General features: G+C 32.8%; 2 protein-coding genes across 2 annotated transcripts; both read right to left on the bottom strand.

Annotated features, from left to right (window-relative positions):
* Window positions 1-2,212: 2,212 nt before the first annotated feature.
* LOC101215626 (cucumisin) lies at window positions 2,213-7,155 on the bottom strand. The gene is made up of 10 exons (XM_004149899.3): window positions 7,030-7,155; window positions 6,464-6,552; window positions 6,242-6,336; window positions 5,881-6,127; window positions 4,906-5,419; window positions 4,534-4,637; window positions 3,976-4,197; window positions 3,746-3,857; window positions 3,217-3,430; window positions 2,213-2,920 (listed from the first exon to the last, which is right to left on the bottom strand). The coding sequence occupies exons 1-10, from the start codon at window positions 7,150-7,152 to the stop codon at window positions 2,388-2,390; spliced, it is 2,253 nt and encodes a 750-aa protein (XP_004149947.2). The 5' UTR covers window positions 7,153-7,155; the 3' UTR covers window positions 2,213-2,387.
* A 2,473-nt stretch (window positions 7,156-9,628) lies between these two features.
* On the bottom strand, window positions 9,629-19,162 carry LOC101216830 (cucumisin). The gene is made up of 10 exons (XM_011656668.2): window positions 19,012-19,162; window positions 18,712-18,815; window positions 18,471-18,565; window positions 14,963-15,209; window positions 13,335-13,848; window positions 12,610-12,713; window positions 12,277-12,498; window positions 12,036-12,147; window positions 10,897-11,110; window positions 9,629-10,393 (listed from the first exon to the last, which is right to left on the bottom strand). The coding sequence occupies exons 1-10, from the start codon at window positions 19,105-19,107 to the stop codon at window positions 9,858-9,860; spliced, it is 2,244 nt and encodes a 747-aa protein (XP_011654970.2). The 5' UTR covers window positions 19,108-19,162; the 3' UTR covers window positions 9,629-9,857.
* Window positions 19,163-21,255: the final 2,093 nt, after the last annotated feature.

The raw sequence follows: 21,255 nt of genomic DNA, 5'->3' as shown, positions 1-21,255 counted from the left end.
ATTAGCAATACACTATCCAGTGTGCAAAGTAGAAAAGAATATATATATATATATATATATATATATATATATCTGTGTGTGTGACCATTTTTATTAACATAATTTTACAATATTTTTTCTATTTTCTATTGAAAATGAGATGCATGAGATCAGGTATAGTTTAGGTTGTAACAAGTCATTGTCCCACTTTAACCCAAGTGTTTGAGTGAAGGAAGGATTTGATCATGTTGAAAAATTTTGTAATGTTATTTTCTTCTCCAAATTAATATTAATTTCACTGACTCGATATATTGTATAGCTTAAACAAACTCTTAGCTCATGGTTTTTCTTTTAATTTCACTCAAAACAATCTAGCTAAATGACCAACAACAAACGTAGTAATCATTAGTATTAGATAGTATACGCATGTGAGTTCTTAGAGATATATGATACCGTCAAAAATACGCTATCTATTTCTGCTTAGTTCAAATCTTGATACATGATTTGACATTCTTGATTGATTATTTTTATTGTTGTTTAGCAATTTGAAGGTAGATTTTGGAATTGATCTCAATTTAGAGTTAATTTGGGCAAGGATGAGGTCATCTAACATCAATGTAATCGAAACAAATGCTGAAGAAAAGAAGCCTTTTGGCATGTCTTGAAGCACTGTGGTGCCCCATGACGCGTAAGATAGATCTGCAAAAACCCCATGACGCTTTCCTAGAGTGTTCCGACACTCTAAACTATTTGTATGCACACCTGAAAACCATCCAGTGCTGCTACAAATTTATAAATGCTCTTTTTCGCTGCCAACCAACCCTTTCTCTGATTCGAACCATTTCTCTTCTATTTTCTGACATCTTTCAATCTAGTTTAGTTTCTGAACACTTTCTCATCATTCGACATGTGCACGGAAGACTAAGGTACTTATTCTACGTGTGCACGGAAGACTAAGGTACTTGTTTTAGTTTGGGTTTTTAGAAATCTCCCTTTTGTTCCTTTGTTTGATGTAATAATATCTGGTTTTAATTCTATATTTGAATGGTACTTTGTCATATATGTTCTGACGGCGCATGGAAGATATATAACTTTTACTTTAGATTGAATCTTTGGCCTGTGACAATTTGATAAGATTTAGTTAGAAGTAATAGATTAGGTTAATTTATTGTTTAATCTATTTCGATTAGCATTATTTTAAAAATCAAGCAAGTTTTTGAAAACTTACCATTCTTAAATATATAGGTTTTTTAAAAAATTCAAACTTTTGTTAAGAACTCAAATTTTTTTTATTAAGAATGATTGAATTAATAACATTTAATCTTAAATTAAATAAAAAAAAAAACAAGAAAGTTTCCAAATGGAAACTAAATATCATATAGGATAACTGTTTATTTTTTTATTTTCTGTTTCAAATTTTGTGTTAGAAGAACATTTGAAAATGAAAAAACAAAAAAGAACTAATATAGATAAAATTAAATAATAACATAAATTTTCATTTTCTTGTTTTAATAAAGGTGAGAGATTTAAACAGTACAGAATATCATGAGATATATTATAAGAAAACATAGAACATAAACAAGTTTAACCAATATTATATTATAGCATAATTTTAACCAATATAGAATTGAGCTTAATGAATATCACGCATGGAAATTAGGCATTCCATCTAAGGATCTCTTAATCTTAATGTTATTAGAAAATTCAATTATGCATAGATTAGAACAATAAGAATAATCTTGTGACAATTTAATTGTATCAAGTAATTAAATTGGTTAGGTGATATATGGCAATGGTTAATTTTTTTGGATAGGAAGAGATCATTATAACCCAAGCTATAGACCTCTTTTTTATTAATAATTTACGAATAATCTTCTTTGGTTTCATGCAAGTTAGCTTTCTCGCAATTGAAATCAACTTCATGAAACCCCCACTTTGATTACCGTGGTTGGACATTATTTTGTTTGAGAGATTAGTGCTCGTTGAGTTCGGTCCAGACTTACTACTAAGACTAGTGTTTCGAGTGAACTCGGTAATTTATTTGACACAAACTTGGACAATGAAATTGATATACCAATATAGCAACACAAATAAAAGAGTGTAGTTTGAACAACTATTAGCTATGTGCTAATTCGTTTTAGGACGGTTAGAGGTTCAAACCCTCTCGGAGATCTATTTGCTGTACATTATAATATATTATTTATTTATTTACTTTTGATATAGCTATAGAACATGCAGTAACAAATAATATAATATAATAAATAATTAACTTATACAAGGATAGGAAAACCAAAAGTTACGATTTGCAAAGTAAGTTTAAGTTACAAATTCTTATTCTCTTCACCTTTCCAACGTGTAAAGAATGACACACAAAGTTTCAAACTTTGAATTAAAAATACAAACAAAATTTAAGCTGTACCAACAACAAATACTGTGATTGGGCTTCTCACATTATGATGACCATCACTCCACACCAAAGAAGCAGAGACTATAGATTGGCTGATGGATCCGCGAATTGTCAACGTAAAAGATTTCTTCTGTCCAATGGCATTGAATGACAGAACTGGAGGGTTCACGGTGATTGAAAGCCCGCGGGGGACGCCAACAACCTTAGCTCTATATGTCGAAACTTTCGATCCAACGTTTGTGACAGTTCTTCTGAAAAATTGGTTGAAGGATTGTGAACTGGTGGAAGAAAGAGCAAAAGACGGATAGTTTAGATCCCAAACTCGACCGGAGTTGGCACGAGTACAAACACTGTTGTCACCCGAGAGGCGGCGAACCATGGCGGTGGTGTAACCTTGGCCACACAAGAATCTAACATAGTCGCTTTCATATGCGTCGTACAATAACCCTGGATGTACTGCCCTGAGTGGGTTGATATGGCCTGCACCATATGCAAACTCTACTTGGGTATTGAGTTTGGCATTCAGTGGAGTAGCTGAAAAAAAAAAATGAATTGACACATATGTTAAAAGTGGGAAGTTTAATTTGCTTGACCAACCCATGAGTAATGTCAAGATTATTCAATAATATTTGGATGCATACTGAATATTTTTATGAGGTTTTACCGCTCACTCAAACCACATACAATAGGACAACTAAAAATATTTTAATGAAGGAAAATACAGTTGGATGGCTGTATGAGCTGAAAAGAAAAAAAGAACGAGTACAGTCTAGGATGCACCATATTTTCTAAGAATATAGTTTTGAGTTAAATGTCTTGTTTGTCATTACCAGTTGTCATAAGAGCTGATTTGATGGCAGCAGGAGACCATGTGGGATGGAATGTTTTTACATACACAGCAGCTGCAGTGGCATGCGGGCAAGACATAGACGTCCCTGAAATTATATTATAGAGCGTCGTCCTCGAATCTCTAACACCGCTGGAAACCGTTGCAATTGGAGACCATGCTGCAAGAATTTCAACTCCTGGGGCAGTCAAATCCGGCTGCATAATACAAATTCACAAAAACTAAGGATCTTAAGCAAACTGTGACCAATATATATATATATATAAAATAGTGCACTTTTGTTTAATAACTATTTCATTTTTAGTTTTTAATTTTTTAAAAATTGGATTGTTTTTCTCATATTTTGTGCACTAACTTTATCTTCGTTAAAAGAAAAGAAATTTTTAAAGATTACTTTTCTTTAGCTTTAAAAAAAATGTGAGAACCGTACTAAAGAAATAATAACGAAAGAAATACAAACTTCAAAACAAAACTAAAGACAAAATCATTAACTAAATGGAATGTCAATTAACCTTGAGAATGTCGTAGGTTTCCGGATTGGGTCCTCTAGAGGAGAAAGAAACAATCCAAGGAGCAGACGTATCATTCACTGCATTACTCTTCAAAATGGTTGCAGTTGGGAATCTGTCAATTGAAATATGATATGAAGCGATGTCAATATCAAAACATGTAGAGATCTATAAGGACTTGATTATATTTCGATATGTCAAATTTATGAAAGCATTGTGTCATCGAAACGTACCTGGTTCGATCCATGTAGGTTTTGATGTTGTCCCCGTCGACCGGGTCGAGGTAGGAGGAAGGCAAGGGATAGGATCTTGCATTATCCTTCACTCCAAGATCATTCATAACAACACCCACTGCGCCATTCAAGGAAACAAACGTTGCAGGAGACAATACAGAGTCACAAAGAACGATTTTTCCCTTCACCAAGTTGCGATCCACTGAATTTCTGGAGCAAAATCTGTTTTTTGAATAATAAGAGAAAAATAATGTTAGTATAAGGAATTAACCCCCGAACCTAATTCCTATAAATTAGTCGTTCGAATCTCTTTGAATCTGATATTTAACACTTTGAACAACCAGGTACCAGGTAATGATTTTGACGCTAGGGTTTTAGATAACTACTATATATAAACACTGTGAATCTCTTATCCTAGATCAGAGAACAACCTATGTGAATAACCTGTCAATTCTTTACTGTTTAGGCTTTTTTTTCATCTTTATTTTTCGAATTCATAATATTAATCATATTTGTAAGAGTAGAATTATAATTTTGATTTGGTTCCCTTTTGGTTACCTGGAGCTAGAGCCAGTGAATCCTGCAGAGATATTGGGAGCACTTCCAGCATAAATGAGGGGATGTTGTTTTCCTTTAAGATCAAATGTGTTAATTGTATATCCCTGCACCCCAAAATTACTTTGTTAATAATTATCAAAATTAATTGTTGAGAATCCTGATCTTACATTATTATGAATTTTTTTTTTTTAAAAAAAATCAAATTTAATTAGTATGATTGCACCCATGACACTAAGATCATATTATTTTGTGTTATTAATCAAAATTCAAATCTAAGCAAAAGTTTAGCACTTGCACCGTTTCAGGAGGGAATGTTTTATGGAGATAAAGATTAAGACATATAAGAGAAGACAAGAAAAGAAATCATGTCACCTGAAAAGTATTCTTGTTGCCAAGCTGCACTCTTGACACCAACTTTCTATCAATGGAGCTTGCAGCCACAGAAAGAGACCATGGAGAGAAATTTCTAATAGTGAAATAGTCAGGGCCATCATTTCCAGCAGAGTTGGAGGTCAATATTCCATGCTTCATCGAGTGGAAAGCTCCAATGGCAATTGAATCATTGAAGTAATATTTGGGTTTGCTCCCTCCAACTGAAAGAGATATGATATCGACACCGTCCGCGATTGCATCGTCGAATGCCGCTAGAATGTCGGCATCGTAACACCCATCGGACCAACATATCTTGTACACTGCAATGCGTGCAGAGGGAACCCCTCCTCTGGCTGTGCCGAGTGCAAGACCGTACAAACTCGCTTGATTCACGAGACCTCCGGCCACTGTCGATGCGGTGTGTGTCCCATGACCGTCTGAATCTCTTGGACTTTTAATGTCTTCAGGAGGAAAGAATTTGTCGCTCCGATATGCTCGAGCTCCAATGATTTTTCTAACAATTCGGTTCACAATATTTTCAATCAGTAATTATACTAAGTTCAAAAAAATATATATATTTTGATCCTTAATGTTTGAATCAATTTTCAAGACTTCGATTTTAAGTTTATCTTCTTTTTTACATATTAATTGAGTTGAAAATACTCCATAACATAACAAATAAGCCACTCATGATAAAATAAAAGAAGCTCACTATAAAATTCATAGAGCTTAACACGTAGTGAGTTGATATTCCAAAATATATTAGTTTAATCAAAGTCAACCTCTAATTAATATTTATAACATAATGATTGGAAGGACTTAATTGTTGAAAGAATCTTGAGTACAAAAAAAATGAAATTACAACTTTAAAAAAGCTTGCAAACTAAATTAAAAAAAGAATGATCAAAGCTTTAATTATTTAATCACAAAGTTTTGTTTTAACTGATTTTCTAAAGGCTTAAAAACCCTTTTTACCTGTTGCAATGAAAGTTAGCAGAGGTTTGGCAAGCGCCCTTCCATTTAGGGGGTGGAGGGCCATAACCAACATCACTAAAGCTAGGAGATTCTGGCCAAATTCCAGAGTCCAAAACTCCAACAACAATGTTGCTTTCAACTTGTTTTACACGAGGAGCTTTTTGTGTAAAACCCATGAAATCCCATGATCTTGTGGTATGAAGATGTTTCTTTTCATTTGGAAACACAGACACAACGTTTTCCTTGGCTGAAAATATACACAAATCCCAAAAAGTTAATTATATATATGGAAAATATCTTTAATTTGATGGCTAATTAAATTAAATTCATTAATGTTTTGGAATGATCTGATCATATTTACCAGAAATCTTTTGAGCTTCTTCTTCAGTGAGCTTTACCACAAATCCATTGAAACTTCTCTTGTAGCTGTGGAGTAGAGCTTCTGGAGCAAATGAGCTGGAACACATGAATTAAAAGTTTGATTATTACATCGGCTTAGTTAATTAGTGTATGTTTCCATGGTAAATTAAGTGAAAAACTTTATTAATTAATTATAATCAATTGTGAAAAAAAAAATGAACACCTGCCAACCACTTCTTCCAACATTCTCATGTGATGTGAAGGAGTGGAAGCTGAATCCTCCAGCTTGTTCCCCATGTACACAATATAAATCTGCAAGGTTTCATTTTACGTATATAAGTACAAATGTAAATGAAAATAATGTTATCTTTTCGGTCTAGCTAGGGTGGAGCTAGAAGCTTATTTACTGTCCGTGGTTTGATAATTATTTGGTGTTTGAAAACTATAATCTTTTTTTGTGACTGTATTTTAACAGGAATAAGAAGGAAGAGGGATGAACAGGCCTACTGAAATATCAACTGGATTGTTACATTCATACCACCCTGATTAATTTCATTCGTTCAAAATAGTTTGAAGAGGGAGTTGAATTTGTAGGTGCATTCCAATATCTCAACTATTTTTTATTATAGTTTATTTGAAAGAAAAATTATGAACATATATTTATTGGACAGAAATCAAGAAACAACCAACAAAAATGAAAAACCAGAGCTCCTTCACCCTTCTGTTCCAAAAAAAATATATTCAAATAACATGTTTCATGATATTTAAAATCAAAATATCATTTTATACCTTTCGACCATCATTGTCAGAATCCAAGCTAGATGCGAGCAAACTAGAGAAAAGGCTAGAAAAGAAAACGAACTTGAAGATGAGAGAAGAAGAAGATATACTTCTTCTACTTATCATTCTCATGAGTGGAAACATATGAAAAATTTAGATGTAATTTGAAAAATGAATAGGAACATTCTTTTATACCAAAAAGATATATAAAAAAAGTCAGCTCTCCAACCATTGAACATTCTAAGAATCATCTCCCAAAGTCTTTGTCTATAACAAAAAAATATTAAACATAAAAGATCTAAGGTCTAGCAACTGACGATTTCAATCCTTTTTACTTCAATCAAATTGTTCCTTCTTCTAGACTTAGAGGATAAGAAGTTCTAAAGAAAATAAAAAAACAGAAGCACGAAATTGCACGTTATGGAACTTGTTTTAAATAATTAATTAGGATTTGAATTAGTCCAAATATGTATCAAAGTTTAATGATTCGGCATGTGGATATCTTCTTTGTAGCCCTAGTTTTACGCGTTGATAGCTTCATATAATCATACACTATCTCTCTCTTTGTAGAGGCTTGACTTGAAAATAAAGAAAAAGAGACAGAAACAAAAAAAACTATGGCACTTAGCGAAAGTCAGAGAGAGAATATGGAGGACACATCCATGGTTTGATCCAAAACCTCAATACTTGACTTAATTTAACAATTCCCCTTTCACATTACAACTTGAAGATTATTTTTGAGGTTATCTAAATTATATACCACATAACTTATCATATAAGAATCTTGCCACCTATTTCATTCGTCGTGTTTTGGGGCCATGGATTGCTCTACTCGATCGAGATTGACATTTGGAGAACAAGAAAGCGTGCTGATCTGCTTCGATCTTGATAAAAAGGCTCAGTCAACTACATAACTTGGTCCATGAGAGATGTTCATAGGTGGGGTGGGGCGGGGCGGGGCTGGGGTTGGTTTCTCATCCCATTCGTGATTTGCATATTGTTGCGATTGCCAAGATGTGGGATGCGAAACTTCCCACATACTAGTTATTTGGCAAGAAACTGGGTGGTTCCAAACCTATACCAAAGAGTTCACCTCATTTGTTTATACATCTTTCAATCCAATATATTCAAGTGGTTGTATATTAACTCAAATTAAATTTTCTTTTATATTTTCTAATTTGAGAATGAAAAATGAGAAAGATAGTTAAAAACTTTTGAAGAGAGTGATTTTGTAATTGAGAACAGATAATGTAATATTGGAAGGTTTTGTTCACAATAGAAGTATTTTTCTAGTCTACGGTTTTGCTCGAGTCTGGAAGTACTTTTCCACATAAAATTATTGTGTGTTTTCAACTTTTTATTGATTTCTTTGTTATTTTTCTGCATATTTGTGCTTGGAAGGTTTTGTTCTCACACATGTCTTTCCCTATGAAAATTTAAATTTTCATCTAATTTGGCAGGATCAGGTTCCTCGCAACAGTTTTTTCTCAGTTCTATTTTCTTAACCCAATAAAATCAATTAGTTTAAATAACTACTATTAAATTATTATTGAAAATAATAAAACTTAAGTGGTTAAAATTTTGATCCATTTTTAAAAATAACAAAATAAATTAAAATATTTATAAACTATAGCAAAATTTTAAATTCTATCCATGATAAACTTTTATCACTGTCTATCAATAATATTACTAATAGAAATATATAAATGTCTATCAATGTTTATTATTAATAGAATCTGAAATTTTTGTTATATGTTGTAAATATTCTGTCAAATTTACTATTTTTTGACAAATTTTCTAAATTTTTTTACTAATTTTTTATATGATTAATTCCAAAGGAATATTTTGAATTTAAAAAAGAAAATATGTAATTTTGACTAATTTTACATAATTATTTGCCAAAGAACAATTTGAATTTAAAAAAAAGAAGAAAATATTCAATTTTTCTAGTAAAAGAAGAAAATATTCAAATTTTCACTGATGTTCCAATAACATTTACTGTATTTATAGCAATAAACTATTTTAACATGATCGGAAAATTTTTAAAAATAGTAGATTTTACAAAATATTTATAACATATAGCAAATTCTATCACGGATAGTCATTGATATGTTATAGTGATAGAAGACTATCAGTGATAAAATCTAAAATTTTGATATAGTTTGTAAATATTTTAATTTATTTTGCTATTTTTAAAAATGTCCCATTTTTTGTAACGTAAATATGCAGATTTAAAATTTTCATCAAAAAAAGAAAGAAAAAAGAAATAACAATACATTTTTCATCGAATATTGTTGATAGGAGAAAAATCGTTTTCTCTTGCGGTTCCTTTGCTTTTTGTTTATTTTGCGCTCTCCTTTATCTCTCTATGTATTCAACACTGTTTTGTATCACTTTTGGTTTCGATGATGGTACTAAAGATGTTTCCAACTTAGTTTAGATGTTCTGTTTTACCCCAATCCCTCTCCATTAGTTTTCTATTGGAAAAATAAAGAAAGAAAGAAGTGTCGACAGGTATCAATTTCCACTTTAACTAAACTAACATAAAGTTTGGACTAATAATGTCTGAGATCACATATTGTAAAATATATAATGTAAAAAAGAAAGATAGATGAGAAGAGGGGATCTTTTTGATATATTATTAGATATTAATTGTGTACAAACGTGCACTTGTATGGCTCTCCCCACTCTCTAGATGTATGACAAATACATGCAATAATAACCATTGTAGTAAACTTACAAAGAAAAGAAAGTTCTACATCTTTCACCACAAAAGAGAAATGACCAATTTATTCTCCAAAAGTAAAGACTTTTTCAAACAAGTTCCAACTTCCAAATCAAGCTGAAGCGACCTTAAATACTGTAATAGGGCTTCGCACATTGTGAGAACCATCACTCCATATCAAAGAAGCAGAGGCTATGGATGAGCTAACAGTTCCCCGGATAGTTAACGTAAAATTTCTTTTTTGTCCAGTGCTATTAAATGACAAACTGGTAGGGTTCACTGTGATTGTGAGTCCTTGTGGAGTGCCACGAACCGTAGATGTATATGTCGATGCTTTTGATCCAACATTTGTGAGAGTTCTTGTGAAGTATTGGTTGAAGGGTCTTGAAGGAGAGGAAGAAAGTGCAAAGGAAGGATAGTTTAGATCCCATACTCTACCCATGTTAGTAGAATTACAAACAGTATTTTTGTCGTTGGAGAAACGTTGGACCATGGAAGTGGTGTAACCTTGACCACACAAGAATTTCACGTAGTCGCTTTCACCGGCATCATAAACCAACCCTGGATCTATTGCTTTTACTGGGTCGATCTGGCCTGCACCATATGCGAATTCTGCTTGCATATTGAGTACAGCACTCAAAGGAGTAGCTATAGAAAAAGAAAATGGGTCGTTAAATCACATATTATTAGAAACATAAGACCTACATCTCATGTGCTAAGATGATCAAAATCAAAATTGACCCAAAAAGTTGTCAGAAGAGAAAGGGTGTGGATGAAACAAATGTGTGGTGTAAGTATTTTTTCATTCAACTAAACATGTCTTGGATAGCCTTTTATATAGCCTTACAAAGTGTAACAATGGATTTCAATAGTTAAGAAACCATAAATATTTTAACTCTCGTAACTTCAAAAAACTCCCCAAGAACTCAATGGACAATTTAATCTAAAAACAAAAAGTCACAAATCAATTTAATTTCTATAACCCTTCAAATTCGCATTAGTAATATGAATCTATAATTCTCAACAAAAGTTAAAGTTGTCAAGCTGATCATTAGTTATGGTAAATTTCATTATATCACCACTTTAGCTGAAAGAAGTGAGTTAAAACAAATAATGGATGTTTTTATGAAAATTAATGCTATTGTCATTACCGGTAGTCATGAGAGCTGACTGGATTGCAGCGGGAGACCAAGTGGGATGGAATGTTTTAACGTACACAGCGGCTGCAGTGACATGCGGGCAAGACATTGATGTTCCTGAGATTATATTATACAGTGTTTTTCTCGAATCTATTACTCCGCTTGAGACCGGTGCAATAGGAGACCATGCGGCCAAGATTTGAACTCCTGGGGCTGTCAAATCCGGCTGCATACATACAAGTTGGTGAAGAACAAATAAGGATCTTAAGCAAAATATGATAAAATTTATAGGAACAATAATGCACACATGGAGTTTTAATTATCCAATGCCTACTAATTAAAAATAAGAGAAGTAGTTAAATAGTGGTAGAATGTGAGATATTTTCATCTACAATGATGTGAGATGCATCTTATTAAAATTTTGAACCGATCATCTTTTCAACGTTGGGATCCTGATCGTAAACCACATCTTCATGATGAAGTCTCTTTATATTTATAATATTTAGGTTGGATCCTAATTGTTTTTACATGCTATACTTTTGAGTTGTATGAGGGCTGATACTATTATCAATTTTTTCTAAGAAAAAAATACGGTTAGATCAATAGGTGCACCAGAACTTCTTCATTTAGTGTACATCTTTGTAGAACCCTCATCGTTAAATTTATTAATGATATCCTATCAGATAAAACAAGTGCATCTAAATGTTTTATTCCAAAATCAATGGGATACGAGAGGAGTAACTTATTTATGGAGTATTGTTAAGTGTTCCTTTCCTTTTTTTTCAATGGAATTATAATAAAAGAATGGTGAGTATTTTTTTTAGTTATAGGAAGAAAATTATGGAACCAAAATTTGTATAGTTGAGGATGAGCTCCAAGTCTATAAAGAGCTTATGTTTTAGTTTCAAGTTATCTAGTTAGAGACACTTTTGAGGTTAGTGTGCTAAATTTGATTATATTTCTTTTGTTTTCTCTAGTTATGTATGAGTAGTCAAAAGGTTAAAAAAAAATCAAGTTGGGAGTTTACTTTTTCCTCTTGAAGTGGGAGGTTGTTCCCAACATGATTCAACTATTATACAAAATTTTCAACAGTTGCAAATCACTCCTTGCTCTCTACAAGCATACTTAAAAAAATCAAGAGATACACATACCTTGAGAATGTCAAATGTCTGGGGATTGGGTCCTCTAGAGGAAAAGGAAACCACTAAAGGAGCAGATGTATCATTAATTGCATTACTCTTATAAATTGTTGCAGTCGGAGCTCTGTCAATCACAAGATCAATCAAAGGCAATATCAGAACATATATGTTACAGTATTGTTAAGAGTTTAACCATGTTAACATTAATATCAAGATTTCCATTTTATGAAAATGTTGAAGCATGCATCCACACCCATTTGAAGACATGTAGGTTTTGACGTTGTTCCCATCTGCCGTCGTAAGATAGGAAGAAGGCAAGGGATAGGATCCTGAACTATCCTTCGTCCTGCCGTCATTCATAATAACGCCGACTGCATCACTGAAATTAACGAATCTTGAAGGGGGCAATACGGAATCACAAACAAGGACTTTTCCTTTCACAAGGTTGGCATTCACTGAGTTTGCAGAGCAAAATCTATTTTGAACAATGTGTGAAATGTTAGTAAAACAAATTTTAAAAGTACTCATTCCCATAATGATATTTGTAAATTAGAATCATGAATTTTTTGGTCCCTTTTTTGGATACCTAGACATCGAGCCAGTGAAGCCTCCAGCAATATTGGGTGCATCTCTAGCATAAATTAGAGGATATTGTTTTCCCTCAAGATCAAATGTGTTAATTGTGAATCCCTGTGTTCAATATTAATTCAAATATATATTATGAGAAAAACAAGATATTTCAAATCGAACCAACAATTTACAAATTTTACTTTCACAGGATATAACGTTAACATTAATTTTTTTAAAAAAATAATTGTCATTTAAAACAATTGTCCTGAAAACAATGAACAAACTGTTTGTAATTAAATATCTAATAATAAAATTATCGTTGATTATTTATCTACACAAACTGTTTTCTCTAATTCTTTTTCTTTAATTTCTATACAATTACTTAATTACATACTATAGTATTTGTGGGTTGGCCTGTTGTTGAAGTGTTGTATTCACAAGTCTAATTATCAGTCATATCAAGAACAATTGTTCATGACAATTTGAAAAGAAAAAATATCGTTAAAACCAAATATAATATGGAAATTTATTGAGCTCAGATTAATTGTTTTTACTTTTTGAGATATCTCCATCCACCTACAAATCATCTCATACTCCTAGTTATTTAAAAAAAAAAAAACAGTTCGTATCATTTATCAAATCTACCGTAAAAACAATTACATTTTGCATGCTTCATGAGAGAGGATGTTATGAGCTATGCTTTCAAATTCATGTTGAAGGATTAGGTAATAAGAGAGAGACCTGATAAATATTCCTATTGCCAAGCTCCACTTTGGACGCCAACTTTCTGTCTATGGTGCTTGCACCCACAGAAAGAGCCCATGGAGCGACATTTGAGACGGAGAAGTAGTTAGGGCCTTCATTCCCAGCGGAGGTTGAGGTCAATATTCCATTCTTCATGGCGTGGAAAGCTCCAATGGCGGTTGGGTCTAAAAAGTAAGGAGACGATTGGGGTGACCCAAGTGAAATAGATATCATATCGACACCGTCAGCAATTGCATCATCGAACGCCGCAAGAATGTCAGTACTGTAACACCCATCGGACCAACAGATCTTGTACACAGCAATGCATGCAGAAGGAGTCCCTCCTCTAGCTGTGCCGCCTGCAAGACCATAGAAACTTGCTTCATTCACAAGACCACCGACCACTGTCGATGCGGTGTGTGTCCCGTGACCGTCGGAATCTCTTGGACTTCGAATGTCTTCGGGAGGAAAATCGTTGTTGCTGCGATATGCTCGAGCTCCAATGATTTTTCTAAACAATTAGTTTGAAGTATTTTTAATTAATTAGTTATTCCAACATAAGATTCAACCAGCTTATCAAAACATATATTTTAGTTCCCAATATCAAATCTGAGTCTCTTTCTCTTTTCTAAACAATGTATTATATGCACTGACTTTTTCTACATTTTAGTTTGATGATGAAAAAGACGAAGTAGTCCCGCCATCATATATATTGCACTAGTTTGTTTACTGGAACAAAAATGGCATCAAATGACAAAATCCTTTAGAACAAAACAATTTAGGACACTTATTTTTTTATCGAAAATTGTATTAGATGGTAAATTAGTCAGGTACTTTACAAAAATGTCTTTAAGCTTTGTGATTTTGCGATTATAGCAAAAATAATCAAATCCAGACTTTTATATGTGTGAGTTCAACTTTATTTTTTGTCATTTTTGCAAATAATAAAGTGTATATGCTACAAACTTAATTATTATAACTTGTTTTGCCACTTTTGTAAGTGTACCTTTTTATATATTGCGAATATGATAAAATTTATGATATTAGACTGCTATTAAATGGTAATAATAAAATTATTGGAAGGCTATCAATGGATAATAATAGGGTTATCGACTTTTAAATTTGCTATTTTTGCAATTTAGAAAATGTAAGTGACATGAGATCTATTATCATAATTTTTTTTTGCTATTTTTGCAAGGACCCCAATTTTACTTTTATTAAATAAAAATTAAGAAAAATTGAAGTAATTGAAAATACAATTGAAAAATTATTTTAAATGACCCATTTAATTATTACATATTCTAACTTTGATATTTTTTAAAAACTATGCAAATCCAGTAAACATAAACACAATTTAGAAGTTTAGGTGTCACATCCCAAAATTGATTGTTGAAGATAGTGCTAGCACACACAAAAGCGTAAGTTTCAACGTTTTTTAAACAGTTTTGGAAGATTAATATGATCAAATAGACACCAGCATCAAACTTAAACTTAATCTATTGAGAAATTATTTAACCTAATTTATTATAACACCATTAATGATCCTAAGAAATTAGTTGAAAAGAATTAGATGCCTATGAAATGAAATTAAAAAGCTTTTAAGAAACCTTAATAAGTGTGTTTACTTGTTGCAAGTGAAATTGGCCGAGGTTTGGCAAGTGCCCTTCCATTTAGCAGGTATAGGGCCATAGCCAACATCACTGAAGCTTGGATTTTCTGGCCATATTCCTGTGTCAAAAACTCCAACCACCAAGTTGCTTTCGACTTGCTTTACACGAGGAGCATCCTTTGTAAGACCAATGAAATCCCATGATCTTGTCGTGTGAAGATGCTTCTTTTCATTTGGAAACAAAGATACAACCTCCTCCATTGCTGAATATTCATACACATACATATAGATGTCCCAAATAATTATATGGAATACAACTTATTTGAGGCCTAAATAGGATGAATTAGTTGTAATTATTATATGTGGATCAATGCTTCAGTGCATCTTGCAGTCCACCCAAACCTTCATATGGTTTACTCCAACCACATGACAGGAAAAACTTTTTTAAAATATCTTTTACAGAAAAAAATAAAGGAGAGTTTTATTTATTTATTTGAAAAAAAATACTAGATAAGTGAAACCATTAGCACTGAAACATCTAAACGGACTTCACAACTCTTCAACACCCTTTGTAGAATATAAAAGGTTCATATTATTAATGAAAATTTGAAGGGTTATCGAATTAAATTGACTTGTGGCCTTTGGTTTTAATTATATTAAATTATGTCCATTGACTAGTTTCTTAGGTGTTTTTAGAAGTTATGAGAGTTAAAATATTTAGTTTATTAACCATATTGAAATTCCATTGTTACTTTTTCTAAGCAATATAAGGCATGTTTAGATGAATAAAGAAATTACTTTCTTCACTCTTGTGTCATCCACAACCTTTCTCTTCTAACAAAGTGATGTCAAAGCTCTGCAACAAATTTGAGAGAAAAAATATAGCCACAGTGGGATGAATTCGCTTCAATTATTGATGCTTACCAAACATAACTATAACCGTTGGAACATCAAGATAAAAGCGTTACTAGGAGCAACGAGATTTGTGGGAGATCGTGGAGAACGATTTCCAAGAGGTGGAAGCTAGAGTTGACCAAGTGCAAAGAGACGCGCTAAAAGAGACAAGAAAGAAAGACGAAGAAATCAAGGATATAATGTTCGTGTCATGGAAAAGATTCTGTGCAGCCTAATTACCAAGTTGAGATCATTGCTACGACAATAGAAGAGACAAAAAAGATTTTGAGACCATGACTATTGAACAATTTACAGGCTCATTGCAAGCTTATGAGGAGAAAAAAAAAGAGAAATGAAATAGAGACTATTAAACAACTTCTCCAACTCAAACTCATCAAGAATAGTCGGGGACATGGAAGAGGTCACGGTGATCAAGGCCATGGTGGCAGAGGTGAAGTCAACACTGGCATTTCTCAAAATTTAAATGAACCCTCAAGAGGAAGAGGAGGTCAAAATCGCGTGGAAGACGTGGCGCAAGGTCTTGGAGAAATAAATCTCAGATAAAATGTTATAATTGTAACAAATATAGACATTATGTGAAAGAAGTGTTACTCATGGGTCGGAAGCAACAAGACCGGTCAACTGCTGATACATCCAAAGGTCATAAAGGGCAATCCAATTATTCATGGTTTCAAAGGGAGGAGAAGAAAGTCAAGATAGCAAATGGTATCTTGACACTGGAGCGTCAAACCACGTGTGGAAATCATGAGATGTTTGCAGGGTTAAACAAGATGGAAAAAGGAAATATTGCCTTTGGAGAAAATTCCTTGGCCGCCATCAAAGGAATAGGTAAAATTCTCATTCAGTTAGAAAATGGAGAAAATCAATATATTACAATTGTTTGAGAAAGGGTTTGAAGTCCAAATGAAAAACAATTGTTTATATTTGAGAGACAACCATCAGAGACTTGTTGCTAAAGTCTTCATGAAAGAAAACCGAATGTTTCCTCTCAATATTTGTAACGATGTTCCAAAAATGTTTGAAATTGTGCTAGGATGGTCTTTCTTGACTATGGCATTTATGGTTCGAACACCTCAATTTTGTAAGTCTAGAAGAGTACTTATCAAAGAAGAAAATGGTGTGAGGCTTACCATACATACACAAGCCGAACCAAATATATGAAGGGTGCTTTATTCGGAAAACATCATTAGAGTAGTTTTCCTAATTAAGGAGTCTATGAAAAGAGCCAATAGGCCTCTAGAACTCATTTGTGCTGATGTGTGTGTGGAGCAATCAAACTGGAGTCTCACGGTAAAAGTAAATATTTCATTCTCTTTATTAATGATTTTTCTAGAAAAAACATATATAGCTGTACCTTTTTAAGGAAAAAACATAAGTATTTGAAATATTCAAGAAATTTAAGGTGCACGTAGAAAATGAAAGCAAAACCTTTTCAATTAAGGCCATGAAAACAGATCGAGGTGGTGAATTCACATCAAATGAAGTTCAAACAATTTTGTGATGAAAAAGGCATCCCACATCCTTCAACAGTGCCAAGGATACCACAAAAAAATTGGTGTGGCATAGAGGAAAAATAGAACAACCTTAAACATAGCAAGAACGAAGCATGTTAAAGACAAAAAAGATGTGAAAGAAATTTTAGGAGGAAGCCATAGCTTGTATGATCTATTTAACAAATCGATCACCAACTAAAAGTGTGCATGATGAGACACCTCGAGAAGCATGAAATGCAAGAAAATCCAAAATTGGTCACTCAATTAAGATGTTTGGAAGTGTTGCATATGCTCATGTGTCAAAGAAAAAAAGGACCAAGCTTGACAATGGAAGCGAGGAACTCATCTTCATTTCCTATTATGCAAGTTTGAAGGGTTATCATCTCTATAATCCATTTAATGGAAAGGTAATTAATAGTCGAGATGTTTTCCATGAAGAATCTTCTTGGGATTGGAATATACAAAAGAAGTATGATATTATTCCTGAATTTGAAGAAGAAATAACGGATCAAAAATGAAATGGCTGAAATTTTGACCATTCCATTATCATCTCAGTTAAATGATCAGGCGTCAGCTCAAGGTTCCTCATTGCTCAATTAAATGGAGGCACTTTCAAACAATTCAAAGAACGAAATTGGTCTATGAGGAGTTTACCTAGGTGTAACAAATCAAGTTGAAGGGGGTCTTGAGAATATAAAAGACTCATTATTAGCAAGCATTTGAAGAGTTATAAGGAATTAAATTGATTTGTGACTTTTGATTTTTATATTAAATTATGTCCATTGAATTCTTTGGAAGTTTTTAAAAGTTATAAGAGTTAAAATATTTATGGTTTCTTTATCGTTGAAATTTGATAGTTACTTTTTGTAAGCCTATACAAAGGCATGATTAGTTAAATAAAAAATTACTTTCTCTATACTTTTTTCATTCACACTCTTTCCCTTCTAACACCTTTATCATACCCTGATGCTAGAAAGATGCCTGATAAATTATGGTTGGATGTTTGGATGAGTGGCAAAAAAGATGGGTGTATCTCATAATGCATAAAAATACTTTTTTTTTCACCCTTCTTTGTGCAACTCCACTTTAATCCTATACCAATAAATTCAAATATACCGGAAATCTTTTGAGCTTCTTCTTCGGTGAGCTTTGCCACGAATCCATTAAAACTTCTCTTGTAGCTGTGTAGTAGGAATTCTGGAGCGAAATTGCTAAAAACATTAAAAAAAAAAAAGTTGAAAATTAGAAAAGTTATTTTAAATGACAAAACTAATTAGATATTTTTGTAAATATTTTGGTTCATTTAAAAATAGCGTGAAATTTGTGATGGCAGTCATAAAAAGGATCGAATATGAACCTGCTAGTGCCTTTTTCCAATATTCTCTTATGATGGGAAGGAGCGGAATCTGTATCATCGGAATCTGTATCATGTAGCTTGTCCCCCATGTACACAATATAAACCTGAACAGAGTGTTTTGACATAACTCGCCATCTTAATTGAAGAACATAAAGTTATATATATATATATATAAACTTTATAACTTATTAAAAAAATGATCTTAATTCATTATTTGAATTGCCTAGTTCTCTCACAAAAGTATCAACAAAACAAAATTATATAAATTCAAAAGTATGCGTCCATGGCAATGTTTTGTACCTTTCGAGCATCATGGTCGGAACCAGAGCAAGAAACGAGTAGGCCAGAAATGAGGCAAAGGACGACAATGAGCTTGAAGATAAGAGAAGAACACATGATGCGTTTCTTGTATTTGTCATAACTGGAAAAATTATGTATATATATATGATAAGTTTAAAAAGAAATTTGAGGAAATAAAGAGAAAATAATGACGGCATTCATTGAAGCTTGAAGAAAGTCGTATATCCAATTAATGACTAAACATTATTCTTGCCGAATCATCTTCGAAATTCTTGGTCTATTACAATTAAATTGGTATAACTTTAGCCAACTTTTTCGACCATTATTGTTTGCTTTAGTCTATCATATTATATTGAAGAACTTAAACTTTCTAGACTTAGAGAGATGGAAGAAACAGCCCCCCTTGAGAATTGCTACTGTATTATCTGATTTGAACCATACTGAACCACGTTCTCATAAAGACGTTCTTTTGAATCGCAAATGGAAAAAGGCCATGGTAGAAGAATACGAGGCTCTTTTGCAAAACAACACTTTGTCACTTGTTTCTCCTCCTCTTGATCGCACAGTTATTGGCTGCGAATGGATTTTTTTTCTTTGAAGCTAAAACTAAGTGGTGAAATTAAAAATACAAGGGAGATTAGTAGATCAAGGGTTTGCTCAAGATTACACACAAGGATACAAAAATTTGACGAGAACATGAGCAACAAAGTCGAGAAGATATTATGATTCAGGTCAAAGGTAACAACTCGAGACCAAAATGGGCCTAAGCCAAAGTCGAACCTCACAAAATACCTAAAAAAAAATGTGGATAATAGAGCAATATAAACTGTTTTTTTTTTCTTCTCAGTTTCCAAATTTTAGTTTGGATTCTTAAAGAATTTGTAACAAGTAGCTTGGTTGACAAATCAGCCTTAAGTGGGGTTTACTTGATGTTCGCTCATAACAAAAAAAAAAGTGCATTGATTGTATTGTTGAAAGTTATATGTACATGAGTATTTAGATAACAAGTAGATAACAAAATTAAGGAATACGATGGAATTTCCAAGCCGCTGCATGAGGTGCTGAAAGGTTAAAATCCTAATATTATGCAATATGATGGAATGACTCCTTTAATGCATCATTAGGGTTTTCTCTTTTAGTTGCCATTTGGAAAGATAACAAAAAGGAAGAATTAAGTAGGTAAAATTACCGTTCATACCTTAATTTTTTAAAACCAAAATTAAATAGTATTATCAAACAAAGTATAACTAGTTTCTACTATTTTAGGTCTAGGGATGTTGATACAAACTTAGCGGACTTTATTGCTGGCACTTGGGGTATCAACAAACAACATATGCCTTTGAATTATTTGGGTATTCCTTTGGGAGGCAAGCCTTCTTCAACTAATTTCTGGGATATCATCACTGAGAACATCAACAAAAAAACTCAATAGATGGAAATATTCTTATATATCTAAAGGAGGTTCAATTACTCTCATAAAGTCCACTCTTGCCAGTCTTCCAACATACCAGTTATCGGTTTTCAAAGCCCTTAAAGATGTATGTAAAAACATTTAAAGAAGCCTGGAGAAATTTTCTACGTAGAAACACGGATGGTGAGAAAAACATACACCTTCTGAATTGGGCCAAAGTAACTACTTCAAAGCAGTATGGGGTTTGGAAATAAATAGGCTCATGAACACAAATTTTGCATTACTTTGCAAATGGCTTTGGAGATTTATGAATGAACAAAAGCCTTTGTGGAAAAGAGTTATCTCTGCAAAATACGATCAGGGGGGCTATGGGGACAATCCTAACAAGAGTAAATACAACAGTCTTAAGGCTCCTTGGAGATCTATTATTAAGGGGATGGATTGGTGTCTCTCGCATACTTGTTGGAAGTTCAACAATGGCAAGTATATATCTTTCTGGAATGGATCGTGGACTGAAAAATCACCATTATCTTTGTATAAGCCAAGACTTTATGCTCTATCAAATTTACAGAAAGGTAGTGTGAAAGATTTGTGGAATCCAAATACTCTGGATTGGGATATTTAACCAAGAAGACCTCTCAGAAGCCTTGATATACAACTGCTAAATGATCTAAAATCTTTTCTATATGCTCCGGACATAAACAGTGGTGATGATACCCCTCATGGAAGATTAATTAAAATTTGCAATTTAATGTAGCATCCATCAAAAGAGCATTACAGGTTGATGAACAAAATGATGGTGAAAGAAATAACTCTTCCATTTTTAAAATTTA

Source organism: Cucumis sativus, chromosome 5 (assembly GCF_000004075.3).
Source record: "Cucumis sativus cultivar 9930 chromosome 5, Cucumber_9930_V3, whole genome shotgun sequence".
NCBI classification, from domain to species: Eukaryota; Viridiplantae; Streptophyta; class Magnoliopsida; order Cucurbitales; family Cucurbitaceae; genus Cucumis; species Cucumis sativus.
The sequence above is the reverse complement of the archived record's forward strand: the minus strand, read 5'-3'. Positions and strand labels throughout refer to the sequence as shown.